Source organism: Sorex fumeus, unplaced genomic scaffold, assembly GCF_029834395.1.
Source record: "Sorex fumeus unplaced genomic scaffold, SorFum_2.1 ptg000029l, whole genome shotgun sequence".
Classification (NCBI taxonomy): domain Eukaryota; kingdom Metazoa; phylum Chordata; class Mammalia; order Eulipotyphla; family Soricidae; genus Sorex; species Sorex fumeus.
Genome location: NW_026606086.1, coordinates 2,519,303 through 2,541,914, shown reverse-complemented (window position 1 = coordinate 2,541,914; position 22,612 = coordinate 2,519,303). Strand labels below are relative to the sequence as shown.

General features: G+C 53.6%; 1 protein-coding gene across 3 annotated transcripts in view; it reads right to left on the bottom strand.

Moving 5' to 3' along the window:
- CANX (calnexin) overlaps window positions 1-22,612 on the bottom strand; it is a 136,723-nt gene that overhangs the window by 3,154 nt on the left and 110,957 nt on the right. For 2 of the 3 annotated variants that reach the window (XM_056115673.1, XM_056115672.1), the window contains exons 2-11: window positions 9,464-9,643; window positions 8,992-9,065; window positions 8,124-8,182; window positions 7,283-7,424; window positions 6,336-6,417; window positions 4,778-4,970; window positions 2,544-2,733; window positions 1,912-2,025; window positions 1,203-1,359; window positions 98-313 (exon numbers count right to left, since the gene is read on the bottom strand). In XM_056115673.1, the coding sequence (XP_055971648.1) occupies window positions 98-313; window positions 1,203-1,359; window positions 1,912-2,025; window positions 2,544-2,733; window positions 4,778-4,970; window positions 6,336-6,417; window positions 7,283-7,424; window positions 8,124-8,182; window positions 8,992-9,065; window positions 9,464-9,640 (1,404 nt within the window). In that variant the 5' untranslated portion in view covers window positions 9,641-9,643. Of the gene's footprint in view, window positions 1-97; window positions 314-1,202; window positions 1,360-1,911; window positions 2,026-2,543; window positions 2,734-4,777; window positions 4,971-6,335; window positions 6,418-7,282; window positions 7,425-8,123; window positions 8,183-8,991; window positions 9,068-9,463; window positions 9,644-22,612 lie in introns of all 3 variants that reach the window. The other variant, XM_056115674.1, reaches the window with a different exon arrangement.

Genomic DNA, 22,612 nt, shown 5'->3' with positions numbered 1-22,612 from the left:
CCTGAGACCAGCTAGGGCCGTAGCCCTGTCCTGGTGTGTGTGTGTCTGTCCGTCCGTCTGTCCATCCCTGCTGGTCAATCGCTCAGCAGCTACCAACCTCAGCAGCGCCGTCAGCAGCCCGCTTCAGGCCCCAGCCATCGTTGGCCCAGTCATCCACCACGCGGCGGTCGGCAGAGATGATGAAGTTGTCGAAGAAGATGTCGGAGCTCATGGACCACAGCTCCAGGCCAATGGCACTGAAGGGGGTCATTTTGAAAGGCTCCAGGTCCTCGAAGAAATCGGGGTTGGGGATTTTACGGGGCTTCCAGATGCCCTAGAAGAGAGGAGCAGGAAGCGATAGCTGCTGGAGGCCAGAGTGCAGCCCATACTTTGAACCCCCGATGAAAGGGGCCAGCGCAGGGAAACGCTGGCCTGGCACACAGCTGACCAGTCCCTGATCTCTGAAGCTCAGGAGAGTTCCCCTGAGCCCAGCCAGGAAACTTCTCTGACCCCCATCGGGTGTGGCCCCCAGCCACACCTGAACAGGCCTCTAGAGCTGAGACCAGCTGGGAAGATGCCAACCAGCCCGCACGCCGCACCAGTGAGTGAGCAGGGGTCAAGAACTGGTTCTGCCTTTTTTTTTTTTTTTTGCTTTTTGCTTTTTTGGTCACACCCGGTGATGCCCAAGGGGTTCCTCCTGGCTCATGCACTCAGGAATTACTCCTGGCGGTACTCGGGGACCATATGGCATGCTGGGAATGAAACCTGTGTCAGCCATGTGCAAGGCAAAAAAGCCCTACCCGCTGTGCTATTGCTCCAGCCCCTGGTTCTGCATTTTGCATTTCTTTTTTCTAGACATTCACCACGTATATGTGCACATGCGTGTACACACATGCATATGCATACACACACACACACACATTCTCACTGAGTTGCGGGAGTAGTTTCTCATGACATCTGCTCTAGCTGTACCCACACCCTCCGTCCCCCACTCCCCAGCTATTTAAGAAGGGTGCATGGACTGGGGGCTGGGGAGACAGAACAGCAGGTCAGTTATTTGTGGACAACCCAGGTTTGATCCCTGGCATTCAGTAGGTTTCCTAGAGCCCACGGGAACCCGGAGCATGCAGGGGGCAGGGGGTGGGCAGAACCGAAACAAAAATATTCACCAACTGGACTTAAAATTAAAAAAAAAAAAAAGGGGGGGGGGGCTGGCTGTCCACCTGGTAGCTGGGGTTGTCGATCATGGGCGGCTTCCACTTGCCCTTGTAGCTGGGGTTGTCGATCATGGGCCGCTGCCAGACGCCACAGCCAGGGGCCGCCTCGCACTTGGGGTTGGCGATCTGCGGGGCCTCCCACTCACCATCCATATCTTCATCCCTGGGCGGAGAGAGGTCACAGTGACCCAGGGTTAGGGTGCACCAGAAGTAAGCTTTCTCATCTCACAACAGATGGGGAGAGGGGAGGAGGGAGGGACGGGGAAAGAGAGGGGCAAGGGGAGCGGGAGAGAGGGGAGAGAGAGCAGGAAAGAGGGAGAGAGAGAAAAAAGGAGGAAATAAGAGAGAGGTACTGGAAATGAGGGTGAGAATGAGAAAGGAAAGAGGTAGAAGAGGGAGAGACATGGGACAAAGAGAGACAAAGAACAAAGAGAAAAAAGGGGAGGAGCAGTAGTACAGGGGAAAGGGTGCCTATCCCTAGCATCCCATAGAGTCCTTCCAAGCTCACCAGAAGTGATCCTTGAGGGCAGAGCCAAGAGTCAACCCTGAGCACTGCTGGATATAGCCCAGTAACATAAAAAAAAAAATGGAAAAAAGAGAGAGAGGGCAGGGAAGAGGAGAGGAAAAGGGAAGAGAGAGGAGAAAGGGACTTAAGGTATGAGGGAACCAGGGGACACAGGCAGGAAACACAGGGCAACCACCAAGGGGCGCTCACCAGTCTTCCGGCTTCTCTGCATCCGGGTCGGCTACATACTCGGGTTCATCATCCAACCAACCCTCGGGCTTCGTGGCCTCCTCATCGGGAATCTTGGCAGGGGCCTCTTCGTCCCTTCAACACAGATGAGAAGCCTGTGAGCGCCCAGCTGACGGCGTGCCTCAGAGCCTCAGGGGCCTTCAGAGACTAGAGGTGCCAGGAATGTGCTGAGTTATGGGGACTGGCATCAGGCTACAGGTCTGACATGCACAAGAGTCTGCGTGATCCCAGGCACCAGTGTCCCGAGAGTTTGGGGGGCAGGGGAGGAGGCTGGGGGGAAGCACAAGAATAGAAGCGTCTCATGGGAGATGAATCTGAGCTGTTTTCTCTGTTCACGTGGCTTCCCTGAGTCCACGTCCAAGCTGGGTTTCAATCCTCAATCCACTCCCGCACCCACAGGCGCTGGTGCCTGGGACTGTTCTGCCCCCCACAAGGAGCGGCCCCCAGAGCTGCTGAACCTGGGGCAAAGGGCAACCCAGGTTCAATTCCCAGCACCCTGAGCAGCTGGTGACTGAGGATAACAATCCCGGTCACCCCAGAAGTGCTGTTACTCTGAGTCAGACAAGCGGACACATTCCAGGTTTTGGGCTCACCAGTCGTCCGGTTTGACAGCATCAGGATCAGGGATTTTGGGTCGTTCATCCCAGTCCTCTGGCTTCCGGTCGTCTGGGTCCTCAATTTCCCGGGATGGGTTGACGGGCGGGGTCATGTCATTGAGGAGGTTCCCGCTGTTGACCACGGTCTGGTCCACTAGAATCTCAAAGCTGTTGTCTGGGTTCAGGACTGTAAGAAGGACCAGCCATCATTAAGAATGGGTCCAGGTGGGGGGCGGGGGGAGCTGCAGCAAGAGCAGGAGTACAGCAAATGCACGGCACCCCCGAGTCTTGAGCCCTGCCAGGAGTAATCCCTGAGCGCAAACAGTCCTGAGCACCACCAGGCAGAGCCCAAACCAAAATAAACCAGAAAAAGGTTCACATGGGGGCTGAAGAGACAGCAGATGGAGTGAAGGCACAGGCTTTGCATAGACTGGTGCCACACACACACACACACACACACACACACACACACACACACACAAAAAAAACAAGTGGACCAGTGCTGGCACAGATGAGAGGAGAAAGGGATTTTTCCTCACTGCTGTGGGAATGTGGATACACCGGATGACCTTTCATTATCTGTACTGCAAACTATAAGGCCCAAAAGGTGGGGGAGAGGAAAGGGAGGGAGAGAGAGGGAAGGAAAGTATCTGCTGGGGCCAGAGTGATAGTACAGCAGGTAGAGCGTTTGCCTTGCACGCAGTCAACCCGAGTTCAATCCCCAGCACTCACTATGGTCCCCCAAGCACCGCCAGGAGTAATTCCTAAGTGCAGAGCCAGGAGGGACCCCTAAGCATCTCTAGGTGGGTGGGATGGAGGGATGGAGGGAGGGAGAGAGGGAGGGAGGGAGGGAGGGAGGAAGGGAGGGAGGGTGCCTGCCATAGCAGCAAGTGAGTGGACAGAACCAGGACCTTTGGTGGTGAGAAAAGTACACTGGAGGCGTTGACGCATTATGTGACTGAAGGCCAATCATGAACAACATTTGTAAATGTGTCCATCACTGTGAATCAATAAACAATTGTAAATATTAAAACAAAAGCAACAACAAATAAACAAAAAACCTGGTGCCTTGGGGCTGGAGCGATAGCACAGCGGGGAGGGCATTTGCCTTGCACGCGGCTGACCCGGGTTCGATCCCCAGCATCCCATATGGTCCCCTGAGCACCGCCAGGAGTAATTCTTGAGTGCAGAGCCAGGAGTAACCCCTGTGCATTGCCGGGTGTGACTCAAAAAGAAAAAAAAAAAACAAAAAACACCTGGTGCCTCTAGTAGACCCTGGCGCACAAAGCCAGGAGCCAGCCCTGAGCATGACTAGGTGTGGCCCCACATCAGTAGGGGAGCTGGGGTTTTTCTATGACACTTCTGCGTTATAACCAAAAAATGGGTACCACTCCACTTCAGACCTTTTGGAAACTGAGAAGAGACTGCCCACATGCCACCACTCAACTGCACTTAAAAGTCTGTGGCCAGTGTTGGAGCAATAGTCCAGTAGGGTGGGTGTTTGCCTTGCAGATGGCTGACCACAGTGGATCCCTGGTAGCCCATAGAGTCTCTCAAGCATCACCAGGGGTGATTCCTGAGTGCAGAGCCAAGAGTAATGCCTGAGCATCGCTGGCTGTGACCCAAAAAGCAAAAAAAAATTTAAATGAAATAAAAATCAGTGGCCAAGGGGCCGTACAGAGATACAGAGACAATAATGGTTAGGGCGCTTGCCTTGATAAGTCCAACCCAGGCATCCCATATGGTGACCAGAGACCACTAGGAGGGTATTCCTGAGCTCAGAGGCAGAAATAAGACCTGACAACCATCAGATGTGGCCCCAAAACCAAAAAAAAAAAATCCTCGCATGTGGTGGCTAAACCAGTTTGATCCCTTGCTGGATATAATCCCTGAGTACTGGGACTGATCCCGGAGCTCAGAGCCCAAGAACAAAAACCAAAACAACCAAAAGCAACATGAACAACAAAAAATCTGTAGTAGGCTAGAGAAATGGTATTAAGTGTAGACAACCCGGGTTTAATCTCGGGCTTCAAACTATTTCCCTGAGTGCTGCCAGTGTGACCCTTAAACGCAGAGTCAAGAATCAGAGGCATGCCCTAACAGTGTGGCCCCAAAACCATACCAATGGAGACTCTGAGTGCCCTGAGAGTGTGCGGGGGGGGGGGGGGGGGGGGGGGAGTGGCGCACCAAGAACACCCCGCAACCAGCACCCAGTGCATGCCCAGGCTCACTCAGTGTGTACAGGTGGGTCTTCTTGTCGGTGAAGTATGTCTTCAGATCCGCGTCAGGCCTCTTGGCGTGCTTCTCTTCATACACCCCCGTTTTGGGGTTCTTGTGGCGGAAAATGAAGTGGAGCTTGTAGTCCTCGCCACATTTATCCGGCCCGAACATGATCGTGTAGGGTGTCTTGTCGTGGAAATGATCCTGCAGAAACCAAAATGGCTCAAATCACAGAATTTCAGCCAGAGTCCAAAAGCCAATTTCTTCTCCCATAGTTCCCACCCCACCCCTGACCCCCAAATCAGTGCGATATGCAGGTGAATGGGGCCTGCATATGGGGCTGAGGTTTAGGTTTGCCGAGTTCTCACTGCAAGGGGTAACCAGAAGGGATCAAGAAATCCTAAGTGGGGGAGGCTGGAGGGATAGTACGACAGGTTGGGCTTTGCATGCTGCGGGCCCAGGTTACATCCCCGGCACTCCATATGATCCCCCGAACCCACCAGGAGTGATCCCTGAGCAAAGAGCCAGAAATAATCCCTGAGCACCACCAGATGTGGCCGAAAAAAGGGAGAAAATGAAAAACTTTAAGGGGAATATAGCAAAATGCAGCCAGGGGAAGGCAAAAATAATTTAAAAAGAAATGCACTGCTCTGGCTGGTGTTAAGTTCTATAAATCCAAGAAATGAGTTTACTCAAAGTCATACAGACGTTGCACCCAGAAGGGTTCAGTGTGCAGGAAGAGAGGGATGGAGACGCTGAGATCTGGACAGGCGGGGAAATACCATCCTACCAGAAAAAAGAACTCAATGCCAGCTCACTGCAACTCAGCGGGCACCTGAGCACATCATGCCAAGTGAAGGAAGGCGGCTGGGGGGAGAAAGGCATGAGGATGGCAACAAGCGTCAGGTATGCCCAGAAACAAAAGACGGGAACAGTTAGGTGATTTTTGACAGACCCTGGGCACCAGAACTGGAACAGGATGAGGGTGAGGGGCCAGGGAGAGACAGTAGACTGCAGAAAGGAAACTTGGCATTTCGGTAAGGTGAGGCACGGCAGACATCAAAACCAGAGCAGGCGGCCCCAAGTCATAGCACAAGGGTAAGGCTCCATCCCGGGCTCGAAACCTGCAGGGCTGATCTTGGAGCTCAGAGTCAGGTGTGAGCATAGCTCACGACAAACAAGCAAAGAACAGAGGGGCTGCAGCGGACGAGGAATCTGAAAAAAATACCCAAGTTACACAGAGATGCCTGCAGCGCGGGAAAACCCAGAAGAGCTTGAAATTCATTTCCTTTTTCCCCTTGAGCCATACCCAGTGATGCTCATAGCCAAGAGTCAGCCCAGAGCAGACCCAGGAGTGCGCCGTGAGTACAGCTAGGGGTGCATGTGAGTCATGTGTGTGTGTGTGGGGGGGGATGGACAAAGACAAAAACGAAGGCCTAGACTACGTGTATGTGTGGCCCCCAAAGACAGAAACCAAGGAAAAGCCAAACAAGCAGGGAGTCAGCCGTGGGGACCTGCTTTGTCCCCGGCAGTTGTGCGTGGGAACTGGCAGGAAAGGGTGGCACATACCAGGCTGAGCTCGGGGGTCTTGGAGAGCAGCTTGACATAGGCTCCACCACATTCGATACCGTTCTGGAAATTCACCTCATACCTGAGGGCAGAGAAAAGCCAAAGTCCACCAGGGTGCTGGGAAAGCCAAGAGCAAGGCTCACAGGGTGACAGCTCAGGCTGCAGACAAGACACAGGCAGGAAGGGCTCCTCTGCGTGGACCAGGCTCGGTTTCATCCCTGGCACTGCCAGGAGTGACCTGAGCCCAGAGCCAGGAGAAACTCCCAACACCTCTAGTACCCAAAAGACAAAGTGTCCACTTACTGCTTTAGCATGCCACAAAATGCAAGAAAAGCTCAGAGAAGCTTTTGTAAAAAAAATCCTCCCCCACATTTGGGGCCAGTAAGATGTGGGGTGCCAGCCTTGCACGGTGCAGACCTTCACCGACACCATTATCTGGCTCTTAATATGGTTCCCTGAGCATTGTCAGGAGTGATCCCTGAACACAGAACCAGGAACCACACCTTAAGTGTGGCAACCCTAGAAAAACCTCCCCTGTAAAAATAGAGCTACAAGCTCACTGCTACTACAGAGGAAGAACAGGGCCAGAGCGATAGTACAGGGGCAGCATTTGCCCTGCACAAAGCTGACCTGAGCCCCGTCACAGTGATCCTGGAGGGCAGAGCCAGGAGGAAGCCCAGAGCATTGGAGGGTATAGCCCTAAAGCGAATATCCCAAACGGCAAAAGGAAGAGGAACAGCCTATTCATTTAATAACAGGCAGGTGCTGGAACATAGAACAGCAGTTAGGGAACTTGTCTTGCATGCAGCTGACCCGGGTTTAATCCCCAGCACCCTATAAGGGTCCCCAAGTCCTGCCAGGAGTGGGGCAGGCAGGAAGACACAAACCAACACACATTCAGGGCCCCCCATACCTCCCTGACCTCCAAACGCCCAGTTGTCACTTACTGCACAATCAGTGGCTTGGTGTCAAACAGGAAGGGCTTACTCAGCTTGGCAGAGATGGCATGGTGCTTGGCCCGCGACAGCAGCACCAACCCCTTATCGCCTGGCAGCCTTGACTCCTTCATCTCCTCCACCTCCCACTTCCCTGGAGAGCCACAAGAACATCGCCTCAGTGGGGCCCTGGGGCTAGGCCATGGCAGGGCACCCCCACTGCCCCTCGCACTGTCCTTGCCAGTGGGACCCTAGCTGGAGGGGCACCCTTGGAAAAAGTCAGGAAGGGAACCGTGGCATGTTCCCTGTCGTACGGCGAGCAGAGAAGAGTTCTCGTTCTCTTCCCCTCTGTTTCTCTGTCTCTGCACCTGGGCGGGGCTGGAGCGACGACAGGCGTTCCAGGGTTCGCATTTCACATGTTAAAGCCTGGGTCCATTCCTGGACATAATCTCTGTCCCCTTCAGCCCCCAAGAGAGTATTTTCCAAAGCACAGAGCCAGAAACAGCCCCATAGCACACGGGGGGCACACCAGCGAGCAGTGCCAGGAGGAAACCCTGTGCACTACCAGGTGGGCCCCAAAACAGTTACTATCAGAAACTTCAAACACAGGCACTGGGCAAATATCAGGACTTCTGATTTCTGCCAGGGCCTAAGGAAGCCCTGTCACCCCCACAGAACAGCAACTAATGTGATAAATGATCTTCCCACAGGTCTGAATTACAAAACAGAGTCATAGAACAGGTAGCCCAGGAAAATTGGGGGAAAAAAAATTCATACTCCTTGGAAGCCAGGCTCCAAGCAGCCCAACCCTGGAGGCAGCTCAGGGGCTCGAGGAACGCCAGTCCCCACTCACCATCATATTTGGAAATCTCATCATCAGTGTCGTCTTTCTTTGCTTTGGACAAGACCCACCTGTAAGTCAGACAAATGCTCCAATGAGGGGGTCAAAGGCCTTTGTTGCTGGGTAGGACCCTTCCCTCCCTAAGGCTGACTCGAAGCTCTACTTTCAACTTTTACACAGGCCACAGAGGCCCAGCAAGATTCAGGGACCAGAAGGTGTTGGCTGGGCATCCCACCAACCCCGGTTCAATCCCTGGCACTCCCATAGGGTTCCCGAACCCCAGTAGGAGTGACCCCCAACGGCAGAGCCAAGGCCAGGAAGAGCTCCCCAGTACCTCCAGGTGTGGTCCCAAACTGTAGGAAAAACCCGGCATCTTTGAAAAAGTCAAAAAGGGGGCTGGGGCAACGGGAGAGAGGATAAGGCACTTGCCTTGCACGAGACCAACCCAGGTTCAATCCCAGCACCACTTCTACTCCCCCAAGCCCACCAGGAGTAAGGCCTGAGCATCACCAGGTGTGGCCCCCAAACCAGGAATAAATAAACGTGCAAAACTTTAAAAAGATAAAAATAGATGCCCAAACAAAAGTACAGCAGGTACAGCATTTGCCTTGCACACGGCTGATCTGGGTTCAATCCCCAGCATCTCCATATGGTCCCCCCGAGTACTGCCAGGAATAATTGAGTCCAGAGCCAAAAACAACCCCTGACCATCGCCAGGTGACCCAAAAATCCGGGGGGAAAGAGATAAATATAGTCCAAAAGAGTTATTTCTTTCACTCTAAAAACGCTCTCCAAAAAGAAATCCAAGGCGCTACCCACCTTGAATCACTGTTCCGATTGTCCCCCACCCTCTCACCCATCCCTTCCTCAAAACACTTACCCCGCCAGAGTCCCTCGGTCAAAAGAATCCGCGAAGAACACATCCCCCGTTGGGATTGGGGCTTTGTAGGTGACCTGGGGTCCAAGGGAGAACAAAGCAGGAACAGTCAACAACGACTTAACCTTTCTTCCCCAGGGGCTATTCCAAATGACACTGCCAAGTCTAGTCCCCTCATACAGAACGCAGGCCACGGTTTCAGGAAGCCCTGGAGACAGAGCAGGGGCTACAGTGCATGGCACCCCAGCATTGCTGGTGCAACCCAAGGTCTCGCAGACCCAGCAATACCACATCCTTGGACCGTGGCGTGGAACCATGTCAAGGAAGGGTGGCCCAGAATCACCATTAGAGACTTGTCGGTTCGCCCCCACCCCCACAACGTTCCCCTAGAAGGTAATTTCTGCAAACGTGGCTTTCAAGAAATTCCAGTGGCCACTGCTGCTGTGGGTCGTGAAGTTACCAAGACACATCAGACCTTGGGGGAAGCGCTGGCCCCAGTAGTGTCTGCTTTCGACGGGCCATCCTCCACCTCCTCGATGACATCATCCAGGTCATCCTCGATGTCGATCATGTCATCATCATGGCCATCATGGGCCTGAGTGACAGCTGTTCCCAGGACAAGCAGCAAGCACAGAAGTTTCTTTCCTTCCATGATCTAGAGAGAAAGAGAGAGATGAAATCTACCACCTCCCGTTCCATGTCCACCAAAAGGCCCAGGACCCCATGAGTCCTCTGAACCCCCTTACCAGGACTTGTTCCAGAATGCAAAGTCAAGGATTGAGCCCTGAGGACCGTTGGATGTGCCCCCCAGCCCCAAAGAAGTCTCTATGAAGGGAGCCAGGCCAGAGAGAGAAGATGGCTAAGATACTCTACCCGCCTCCCACACCGAACCTGGTATTCTATCCCTGGATCTGCCCCACACAAAAACGGCTGAATGTCAAGAAAATGTCCAGATAAGATGCCCAAAGTAACAGCCTCCAAAGGGAACGCCATTTGGTCAAACCTAACGTCCAACCCCGTGCTGTGTCTGTGAAGCAGCAAGATGGGATCAAAAGCCCAGTCCAGTGCCCAGTCTGTCAGAAACAGACTCCCACAGTCAGGCACAATCTGAGATGGTCCATCAGACTCACTGCAGAACCTGCACTGGGTCAAAGAGCACTGAGCATCTGGACCCTGGCGTTGAACCATGATTTCTGAAAACATGGCTGGAGAGACAGGGCAACAGAATATTCTGACTTGGCACATGTTTGACCCATATTCAATCCCAAGCACCCCTATGGGTGCCCCTCTATCTGGTCAGGGGTAATCCCTGAGAACACTGTCAGGATTCAGCCTTAGGCACCACCAGGTGTGGCCCACAGACTTAAAAAAAAAAAAATAGGGGCTGGAGTGATAGCACAGCGGGTAGGGCATTTGCCTTGCATGCGGCTGACTCAGGTTCAATTCCCAGCATCCCATATGGTCCCACGAGCACCGCCAGGAGTAACTCCTGAGTGAAGAGCCAGAAGTAACCTCTGTGTATCGCTGGGTGTGACCCAAAAAAAGCAAAAAATAATAATAAAAAAATAATTGGGGGGATACCTTTTTGGGTCGCCCCATAAAACAGGAGCACATGTTTGACACCAATGACCTTCATTCTTGTTTGGTTCTTTTTGTTTGGGATACTGAGGTACTCAATGTTGGGCACAGGAGGATGATACTGAAAATCACCAGCCCAGGCTCGTCAGGAAGGGAGAATGAGAAAGCGGACCAGTCAATGAGCTACATCTATCTGGGGGTACAGGGGCCCATCACTGGTCCTGCAAGAGCCCCAAGATCTATCAACATCTCACAGGACAAAGTGTGGTCCAAAGATCAAAATAAAAACAAAAACACAAACAACCCACACCAACTCAAGTGCCAGAAAACTGAGCTCAACATACCTGGGGGGCCAGTGGGGCACACCCAGCTGAACTAAACTAAAGCACTTGGATTAAATGCCACGTTCCTTGGTTGGGTTTTTGTGTGGTTTTGGTAACATCTGGCATGCCTCGGGGGACTCTATGGGATACAGGATCGACCCTAAGTCGGCAGTGTGCAAGGCAAGTGCCCTCCCCACTGCACTATCACCCAGCCCCAACGCCTTGCTTTTGCTTAGGGCACTCAGGCCCGACCCTTCTGACGCAGCTTGAGCTGGAAAAAGAAACACTACCACAGGCCCCCAGGTGGGTACCAGTTGATGCAAGAAAGAGACAGCTCCCACTGACCTGATACAGCACAGAAGACCCCCCATCAAACAAGGACTCAGTTGCATACTCAGTTTGTGTTATCACCGTGGGGACCCTGGCAGGCCCCATGCATCGGTGGGCGAGCCTTCTGCACTGGCCCTAGTCTGAGGCCCAAGCCACCAACACAGCCAAACCACATTTGCTCTGTACACAGCTGAACCCCTGAACACCGCCACCAGTGATCCCCAAAAGCACCGCAGTGCATAGACTGAGCCCAGCCCCCACCTTAACTCGAAGTCAAAACAACACAGGTGAAACGGGTGAATGCTTCAAAAAACGTCAAATAAGGGTTGGAGAGACAGGATGGTGGGGAAGGACCCTGCCTGGCACGCTGCCAATCCAGGTTAGTTTCCCCGCATTGCACAAAACAAAATGGAGAAAACTGGGCTGATAGTACGACGGGGAGGAAGTTTGCCCTGCATGTGGCGGACCTAGGTTTGCTCCCTGGCATCCCAGAGGGTCCCTACAGCAACGCTGGGATCAATTCCTGAGGGAAGAGCCAGGAGTAATGCCTGAGCACCACCAGGTGTGACCCAAAAACCCCCCTGGCCCCCCAAAGGGAGAAAGATGTGCTTTCCCCATCATTTTCATTAATCCTGTCTTTTATTTTCCTTTACCGGTTTTTTTGTGTGTGTGTGCTGGGCCACACCTGGCAGTGCTCAGGTCTTATTCCTAGTAGTGAGATCAGGGATCACTCTTAGTGGTATAAGGTGGGGGGGTCACGTGAGATGTGGGGGAATTGAACTGATGAGGGCAAAGCAAGCACCTTCCCCACTGTCCTATCTGCTGCCTCTCATGTCTCTCTTTTGTAAAATGGTTTGACAACTCTCAGCCAACCAGGGCACAGTTCTATGGGAGGGTCTCAGGCTGAGGTACTGGGGGTAACCGGGGATGAAGGGGGGAACCCAGGCTGCCTGTATGCCTGCCAAATCTTTGTTTTTGCTATGTGTTTTTAGGCCAGTCCCAGTGGTGTTCAGGTTACTCCTGACTCTGCACTCAGGAATTAATCCTGGTGGTGCTTAGGGGACTAGATGGGATGTCGGGGATCAAACCAGGGTTGACCACATGCAAGACAAGATCATGGTTTCCTTGGGAAAATGATTCTAGAATTGGGTCAGGAAAAATGTACAGACACATTACCAGAAAGGGGTGTTAAACAAAACTACAAAACCAGGACCTTACATATACTGGACCTGGGTTTGATCATCCCATATGGTCTCAAAGCCCACCAGGAGTGAACCGCATGCAGAGCCATAAGTAAGTCCTGAGTACTGACACTGGGTGTGCACACCACCTCCCAGAAAAACCAGGGCGTGAAACAGGACAGACAGAGGTGAAGGCATTTGCCTTGCATGGAGCCAACCCAGATTTGTTGCCAGGCACCACATAGTCTCCTGAGCCCCTCCAGAAGTGACCCTGGAGCAGTATTGGGTATGTCCCCAAAACTAAAGATCAGGGCCAGAGATAGTACAGCGGGGAGGGCTCATGCCCTGCCAACCCAGTTTCAACACCCCAGCATCCCATATTGTCCTCAAACAGCGCCAGGAGTGATCCCTGAATACAGAGCTGGGCGTAACCCATGAGCAGCAGTGGGTATGGTCCAAAATCCAAAGAAAACAACGTTGGTGGCAACAGTACTTGACCCTCTGGGGTCTTCCCCCACCTAAACTCCATCATCACTGTAGAAAAAACACCTGACACAAGTCTTGTGGGGGTACTTCTGCACAACCACTTGACCAGTCATGTCAGAGGACAGGAAAAGAGCACTGGGGAATAAATGCTCCAAGACCCAGCCCTGCACCACTTGTGGGGAGGGTCTCTGGAAATCCCCAAAATTGTACCCTGCAATCCAAGCATTCAACTGCTGGCCTGCTTGGCTGAGTACCCTGGAGCTGACCCCCCACCTAAAATAAACCCAAATAAAGAAAATAAACCCAAGGCTGGGATTCAGCTCCAGGAAGGGCACGTGAGTGCTGGACCCTCAGCATGGAGCGAAATGAGAGCAGTGAAAGCACGGCCAGGCAGACATCATCATGGGGGGGGGGGGGGGGGGTCGGGCGCAGCAGCATGCACCCCACTTCTGAGCCCTCTCCTGTCCACTCAGTTGACTGCCTTGCTCTAAGGGGCACCTGCGGGGCCAGCTGACCCACATGGCAGAGAGGCTGCCTGACAGACCCCAGAACCACCATTTCTGCTGTGGGCAACCTTTCCTGGTTGGCTCTCTCACGGCACCCTCTACCTTCCCAGCATCTCCCGCGGGCACTCCCTGAAGGAAGAATACTAAAGGCAACAAAGCACAGTCTGGGGACTGAGAGCTGGCACAGTAGGCAGGGCATTTGCCTCGCAGTCGCTGACCGGGGTTTGATTCCCAGCATCCCATAAGGTCCCGTGGGGCCAGCCAGGATGATCTCTGAGCAGAGTCAGGAGAAATCCTTGAGCACCATTAGGTATGGTACCCCCTCCAAAAAAATAAAAAAAAACAGAAAAGCAGAAGTGTAATGTAGGGGCAGGGCACTCACTTTGCACGCTGCCCACCTGGTTTCCATGCCTGGCATTCATATGCACTGCCAGGAGGGATTTCTGAGCACAGAGCCAGTGGAGTAAGCCCTGTGCACCACCAGGTTTGACCCCAAATCAACAACAAAAGCCTGGGAGGGAGGGGGAGGTGCACGAGGCAGGAAAGCACTTGCCCTGTGTATGGCCACCCCAGTTAAACCCCTCTCATAAGGACCTCTGAACCCCACCCACAGGGATGAGGACAGAGGTAACAGGAAGCCCAGAGCCAGGCATGATCCGAAAAGAAACACGAGAGAACACAGAAACGCAGGGTCTAGAGCCAGGGCAAGAGTGCAGGAGGGAGTCTGCCTGACATGTGGCTGACCCAGGTTCAATCTCCAGCATCCCATAGGGTTTCCTGACTCCTAGGTGCAGAGTCAGAAGGAAGCCCTTAGCACCGCTTGGTATGGCCCCAAATGAAAACACGGTAACACACAAAAGCGGATCATACAAGATGCCAGAGATAACCAGGAGGGTTAAAGTTCCCACAAGGGCCAAGCCTAGCCTGATCCCCAGCACAACTCATGTCCCTGATCACCTCAGGATGCCACAGGGTCCTGGTACCAAATCACTGGCTGGATGCACTCCTCGGGGCCGCCTGGGAGTCCCCAACTCACGTTTTATAGGCAGCATTTCCCTCATATAAAATACCCAGGGAGGAAAAGGAGGGAGACAAACAGAGAGAGAGAGAGAGAGAGAGAGAGAGAGAGAGAGAGAGAGAGAGACTGACTGAGACTAGCACATGTCAGAGGCAGTTCAGAAATCCTGTCCCTCCATGCCCAGCCACGGTCTTTCCCGAGGCTGCAGTCACTGTGAGAGCCCCCAAGACTGTCTGCCAGGGCTGGTGGATACACCTCGTTCAGGACAGATTTTTCTGGAATCACAAAGATGCTTCTTTCCTTGCCGACCCACACAGTCTGGAAACCAGCTCTTCACTGTACCTGCTCTGGGTACCCACAAGACTGCCCCAGGTGAGGCAGAAACGGGGAGTGGAAGCCAGACTGTGAACACAGACCGGAAGGGCCAGCTCCTCTATTCCCCCATAAGAAACAAGGGGCTGGGCTTTGGTCCTCTAGGCTCGAGGACCATACCTGGTTGTGATCAGGGATCAGTCCTGGCACCACTCAGGGCACCCCTCGGTGCTGCCGGGGCTGGTACCCAGATTGGCTGCTTGCAAGACAAGCACTGGACCCTGTAAGTGGACTACCATCTCTCTGACCTTTTTAGTTTTGTTTTGCTTCTGGGTCACACCTGATGCTTCTCAAGTGTTACCCCTGGCTTGGTACTCAGGAATCACTCCTGGCGGTGTTCAGGGGGGACTATGGGTTGTCGGGGATTGAACCTGGGTCAGCCATATGCAAGGCAGGCACCTTACCGGCTGTATGATCTCTCTGGCCCCAAGAGGTTTGCTTCCAAAGAGGCCTCCACTTCCAAAGTCTGTACTCCAACCTTCGCGCTAACACCCAGGACCCGAATTAAGGTTTTATACTGAGTAAGCAAATAAAACTATCTTGGGGTCTGCACCGTAGTACAGCGGGTAAGGCGCTTGCCTTGTATTTGCTGACCCTGGTTCAATCCCCCGCACCCAAGACTTACCAGGAGTGATCCAAGAGCACACAGAGTCAGAATTAAGCCCTGGCACGACCAGATATGGCCCCAAATCCAAAAAAGAAAAAATAAGCATGTGCCAGGATCAGAGAACGTCTTGTGAGAAATTTGATAGACAAATGGAGGCCAAGTCAAGAAGGTAAGTTTATGGTCAGAGAGATAAGGGTTCTATCTGGGAGCAGAGAGGGAGGAGGAAGCCCTGAGCACTGCTGAGTGTGGCCCCCAAAACCAAAGAAAAAACAGGATGCAGGAGCAAATTATGGCAATACATCTGGCTAGTCTCCCCATCCTCCTAGCAGTCCTAGGACTCTCAGGCCAGGATAAGAAGTCAAAGCCTTCTGTTGAGTACAGGCTTTCCATGCAGGAGACCCCCAAAGCTCGGCGGGCGGGAGTGGGGAGGCAAGTCCAAAGAGAGGCAGGAGTGACAGAACCTAAGTGGGTAAGGAGCTTGCCTTGCACACGGCCGACCAAAGTTCGATCCCTGGCACCCCATATGGTCCCCAAACAACACTGAGAGTGACCCAAAAAAGAGAAAGGAATCTGGAGCCAGAGAGCTTGTACAGCTGATAAGGTGTCTGCCTTATAACAGTCAACCTGGATTCGATATCCAGCACTCCATATGGTTCTCCCAAGCACGGCCAGGAATGACTCCTGAGTGCAAGAGTAACCCCTGAACATTGCCATGTGTGGCCCCAAGCCCCAAGAAAAAAAATCTTCGAGGGTTGGAGTGATAGCACACCAGGTAGGGCATTTGCCTTGCACGCAGCCTACCTGGGTTCGATTTCCAGCATCCCATACGGTTCCCCAAGCACTGCCAGGATTTAATTCCTGAGTGCAGAGCCAGGAGTAACCCCTGTGCATCGCCGGGTGTGACTCAAAAAGAAAAAAAAAAAAACCCAAAAAACAAAAACAAAATAATACCCTTATTTTGTCTATTTTATGTTAATGGGATAGGTCCATAGGGTAGGAGGAGACAGAGAGAGAGAGTGCAAGCACACGCAGGAGTTAGGGCACTTGTGTTGTACATAGGGGAACCAGATTCGATCCCCAATATCCCAAAAGGTCCCTGAACACTACTAGGAACGATCCCTGAACATAGGGCCAGAGGGAAACCCTGAGCACCATTGGATGCACCCCAAAATCCAAACCCAAAATCTAAAAAAACAGTATATAATATATATCACCTGCACTGCAGCCTGCGAAACTCCCTCTCCCCCACACATACCTCCACCGCCCCCTCTCCTGGACCCAGGGCCGTGATTGAAAAACTACCAAGTCCAGGCAGCCCAAGGGAAGTGATGGGTCAGGAGAATCCACAACCCAGGGGATGGGACGATAGGACAGTGAGGAAGGCACTTGCCTTGCATGCAGCCAACATGTGTCCGATCCCCAGCACCCCATATGGTCCTCCGAGCACCACTAAGTGATCCCTGAGCAGAGCCAGGAGTAGCCTCTCTAGATCACCAGGTGTCAATAAACCCCTCCCTCCCAAAAAGAATGATGATGAATCTGACCCCCAGGGGCTTCCACATATTTAGTAACATTCAGCAGGGAAAACATCTGATTCTGGCTTTTTCTTTCAAGATTTTGCCTTTTTTTTTTTTTAATAGGTGGGTTCCCACCTGTGTTCCAGGATCATTCCCAAAGTACTCTAAGGGGCCCTCTGCAGTGCTGGTGGTCGAACTCCCAGGGCTGGTCAAAAGCAGGCAAGCGTGTTACCAGCTGCTTTACCTCTGGAGTCCTAGAAGTTGGCATCTTCGAAGGAGTTGGTAAAGGTCAACTCCCTGATTCCTTAAATGCATGAGAAATAGGACACTGGAAGAAATCCCCAGAACTACTGGACTCGGTCTGTTCAGGCTGAAGGTTCATTTCCCTTCTACTTCTTGCGATTGGGGGCGGACATGCTAACAAAGTGGGGATGGGGTCATTTTCTCCTGGATTAATATGATCTGTGATATTCATGCTCCTGTGTTGAACCATCCTTGCACTCCTGGGTCAGATCCCAAGGAGGTCTAGAGAGAGGACCTCTGCATCTATTTTCATGAGCTATTCTTCTCGCTCTCCTTTTTCTCTTGAGAAGTCTGTTTGGATTTGGTCTCCCACAAAACTGGCATCACAGAATGAGCGGCCAAGATTTTTCTTCTATTTTATGTAAGCATTCCTGAAGGGCTGGCACTCAATCTTCTCTCACCCGCTCACAGAACTTCAAGGGAATCCACTTGGTTCTGTGCTTTCCTTTGGGAGACTCTTTTTTGGTGTTGGAACCCTGGCTAAGCACTCAGGGATCAAACCAGGATCACTTCATACAAAGTGCCTTACCCACTGCACTACTGCTCTGACACCTAAGAGATGCTCCTTTTATTTTATTTTTTGGCTTTTCGTGTCACACCCAGCAATGCTCAGGGGTTACTCCTGGCTCTTCATTCAGGAATCACTCCTGACAGTACTGGGAGACCCTATGGGATGCCGAGATGGAACCCGGGTTGGCCACATGCAAGGCAAACGCCCTGCCCCCTGTACTGTCACTCCGGCACCAGAGATGCTCCTTAAGAGCAATAAGTAATGATAAATTTAGTTCTTTTCTTGGGACTGAGGCAATAGTACAGTGGATAAGGCAGCTTGCCTTGCACATGGCAGACCCAGAGTCATTTCCTGGCATCCCATATGGATTCCCAACCTACCAGGAATAATTCCTGAGTACAAAGCCAGAAGTAACTCCTGAGCACAGAAGGATGTAGCCCAAGCACAAAAACAAAAATAAACTTAGTCCCTTTCCTCCATACAAGATCACCTCTTAATATACTTTTTCCCAAATTAAGTCTCGCAGGATTTAGACACCTCAACGTGACCCTCCCAGGAAGTTCTATCTCCCCCATCTGACAAGTGAAGAAATGAAGGCTAAAGAAGTGACGCAACCCAAGCAAGGACGTAGCAACATTTTATGAGCAGGAACTCACAAAGTCTTAGATCCTGGCAAGGGGAATTTATTCTTGAACTTGGGCGGGGCGGCCACTTCTAAAAGGAGGCAAATCCTTGGGTGGGTATGCCCCCGGGGTTAAGGTGCAAGCAGGCAAGAGCCAACTGGGATGAATACTGAACAGGATCCTTCAAGCACGGGAGAGCTCGCTCTAGAACACAGAACCAGGAACAGGCCCAGAGTGCAGCTACAGCACTGAGCAGAAATAGCCTCTGAGTACTGCTGGCTGTGGCCTCAGCCAAAAACTAATAAAGTAACCAAATGAAATGAGTTCATAGGTACCTTTTGGGTTGGTGTTAATAAAATGCCGTTTCCTGCATGTAAGGCATGCTTTTCCTAGATTAGGACTGGTGCTTCCACTAAATTTGGGGGGAATGTGGGGAGGGGCAGTTCTCACTTCATTTTCTGAGCCACATCACTAATGCTAGGTGCTATTCCCAAGGCTGCTAAGGGGCTTACTTGGGAATGATGGGGAACCATAGGGTTCAACAAATAAAACCCAGGGTTTCGCCAGCTCCAGCCCTTACAGATGCATCCCATCTGCTTAAAAGTTCTAAAAGAGGGAAAAAGAGCTAGGACAGTGGGAATGATGACTGCCTTAAACACGACACACAGGGGTTCAAATCCCTGGCATCTCACAGTATTCTCCAAGCCTGGTCAGGAATGATCCTTCACCACGGAGCCAGGTCTCAGCAATGGACATAGCCAGGTGCCACTTTTGACCCAAAAATGAGGTGTGGGGGTACAAAAAAATCTAAGATTCATGGGAGGACCACTTCAAAGGAACCTGATTACAGTCACTGATAGACCTTTTTACCACTGCTCTTTGTACCTTCTGATCTTACCACATGAATAGGTAGGTAAAAAAAAAAATACAAGAGGCAGGGTAAGTACAAAAAGATTCAAAGTGACATTCCTTCAAAATGCTCATGCATGCAAAAATAAACATTTACTGGTTTTTCCAGTGCTGGATTGTGTGGTATTGATAGGAACATTAGCACAATAATAATAATAGGGGTCAGAGAGTTTTGCATGCAGCCCACCCAGTGTTGATATGTGGCAAACCATATGGTCCCATAGCTCTGAGCACCTTCAAGATGTAGCCCCAAGCCAAAAATAGTAATAATTAAATGCAGGGTCAGAGAACTAGGGAAATGGGGAAATGTGGCATGCAACAACCTAAGTTCAATCCTTAAGACCCCAGAGGGTTCCCACAAGGCCTACCTGGAGTGATCCCTGAGGACCGAGGCAGAGAGTGAAGTACCTCCAAGGGTAGCCCCTCAAACAAACAAACAAAAAATCAGGAAAGTTGGTTCTGAAGTTGGTTGCCAAGCTGGAGGCAGACTATAAGCCTCCGTTGTCCCCAAGCTCCTCTCCAGCCCCCTTTTGCTTTCTCGCAGGACAAAGTCAGCCTGGTCACTCAGCCAGTGGCCTCCAGGTGGCCTGGTGGGTCTGTAAAGATAAGGGCCAGGGAGGAAGTATTGCACTGAGATAGTCAAGGTGGGGTAGGCCAGCACCCAGTCCCCTGCCCGCTCAGACCCACTGGAGCAAGTAGATTCATCAGAGGGGGCGGGAAGGGGTGTTGGGGTGGGAGGGGTGCTGACAGTCCCCCAGTCCCCCCTTTGCTAGTGCCAAGAATTTCACTCTGGAACCCAAGCTGAATGCTACCCTCATCCCATGAAAACCTGAAGGTAGCCAGCTGAGTGAGACAGCAGGCCATTTTCAACAGCAACTCTTATCTCCCCTTACAAAGAAAGAAAAAACTTGGCAAAGTAAAAATGACTAGCATAAAGAAGGCAGGAGAGGACAAGGGAGCAAGGTACTGGCCTTACACATGGCCGACCTGGGATCCCAGGAGCCCCAGCAGGAGTGATCCCCCAGGGCAGAGTCAGCCCAGAGTATGCAGCATAAAAAAAGAAACAGAAAAACTTTTGGGGGAGCTGTAGGAATTCATCCGCCCTGGAAGCACGTGGGAAATCACAAGCGTGGGTGTGTGTGTGTGTGTAGGGGGTTTCACCTTTGTACTGCCCAGGCTAACCCCTCAGGCTCACTGAGGCCCCCGCCCACGGGACTGGGTGACTTTCACGCAGATTTTTGTCAGAGGCCTGAACAGGGCTGTCACTTAAGAGGCCTTGGGGATCACAGTCCATTTGCACAGCAACCGATTCATTTGCATCCGCCTTCCAAGGGAGCTAATTTTACACCATCATGGTCCAGCCCTAACTGCCAGAATAAGGTGGGCAGTTTGGGGGGCCCCTGGCAATGAAAATGCAGAAACACGCACTCACGTCCCCCGGGCCCGGGCTCCCCTGCACGATCCCGCCGCCCCCAAACCCGCACTGACCTTGCGGGAACGGGGTGAGGGGGGTGGGGAGGCCCGATCGGTGCCCCACTCCGAGCCTCAGTTTCCCCCACAGGCCCGCACCGTCCAGCCGGGGCGGGGGTCGCCTTCACGTTGGGGGAGGGGGCGGTGGGAGCTCCTCTCAGGCCGCGGGTTCAGGTGACCGATTCCCCCCGCCCCGGTACCTCCCGGGGACACACACACGGCGCCCCCGCGAGCCGGCGGCGGGCCTCGTCGTGTTCTAGCACATTCTCCCACCTCGCGCTGCGGCAGGACCCGGGGGGCTTCGCGGCCGGGGGTTGGCTGGGCCTGAAGGCAGGCGTTCCCCGATCCGGGCTGAGGGGCTGTGCCTGCGGGACGGAGGCCCCCGCCAGCGCCATGCCGGTCCCGCACCCCCCGCGAGGCCCTTCGAGAAGGTACTGGAAGGGAAGGTTCTTCCCTGGGCGTGAGAAGACAGGGGAACCACGGCGGGCCGTGGCGGTGCGGGGTCACCGGCCACGCCTCCCGACCACGCAACCGTCCCGCCGGGAGCCGCGGGCCCGCGCCACCGACCAGCCCCCGGCCCAGGCCACACCCGGCCCCCCGGCGCCGCCGCCCGCGCCCCCTCCCCTCCCCCACCGCGGGGCCACGGCCGAGGCTCGGCCGCGCGAGCCCCGCGCCTCACCTCCAGCCTCCCGGGTTCGCCGCGTTGCCCGCGCCTCGTCCCGCCCGCACTCCTGGGCCCCCGCGCTGCGGAGGAGACAGCGGCCGAGGCGGCGCGACCGTCACGTGCCGCAGAACCGAGAGGCCTGGGCGAGCGCCGTCGCCGCGCCAGAGCCCCTCCGCGCGAAGCCCGGCCCCGGGCCCGCCTCTCGCGCGCGATTGGCCGCGGCCCGCCAGCCGGCCCGCCCCCCGATGCAGGTCTCGCGTGGCCGTTGGGCGGCGAAGCCGTCGTTCCAGGACCTTTCCCATACGCCCCCTAGGGCTATTCTTCGTGGAGCGTGACCATTGGCGGAGAGCAAGACAGGAAGTGGCTGCGGATTGGACACCGCCAGGAGGCGGAGCTCGCGGGGGAGGCCAAGGCAGGCGCGCGCGGGCGCCGGCGGCTGGGTGGGCCGTTTGGCGCTTCGGTGCGGCGTTGCCCTGGTGACTTAGTGGGCGCGCTGCCCGGCCTGTGCTCGCCCTTTCTATGGTCCGGGCTCCTGGGATGCAGGGGTGGGTGTGCCAGAACCCGGGTCGGGAGCCTGCGTTCCGATGCCTGAGGCCACTAATAGGATCTGGCGGCAAGGCTGGAATGTCCTCGGAAAGTGGCGGTGGCGGGACCTTCAGACCAAGAGGCACGGCGGGCATCTCCTAGGACCTTGCAAGGGCGCGGGGTCACCCTGGCGCCGGCCTGACTGCAGAGTCGTCGGTCTGGGCCCCAGGAGCCTGCAGCCACTAGGTCCCCAAAGGGACTTGCAAATAACCGTCCCAGATTTCAGTAACCCGAGGTTGTTGGAGAGGAAGGCACTGGAGCACGCTTGGGTTTGTGGTCAAGGGGCTGGGAGAAAAAATGGCCAGGGAAAAGGATTAAGGCACACCAAGGTCAGAAAGTGCAAGTGTGAAGGCGTTTGCCTGGCAGACTGAGGCTGAGTTCCGGGAACCCCCTCAGGAGGGAACCCCACTGCCCCCAAGCACAGCCAAGAATGAACCCCTACTGCCCCCAGGAATGATCACTGAGCAAGCCAAGAAGTAACCCCAAGCAGAATTAGAAGTTAGCACTGAGCAGTCAAGAGTTACCCTTGAGCAAAGCCATAGTCCTCTCTGAGTACCGATGGGTGTGACCCCAAATTCAAAGAAAAATAAAATACACCATTATGTGCCACTAGGAACCTCAAAAACTGAAAGCCAGGGCGA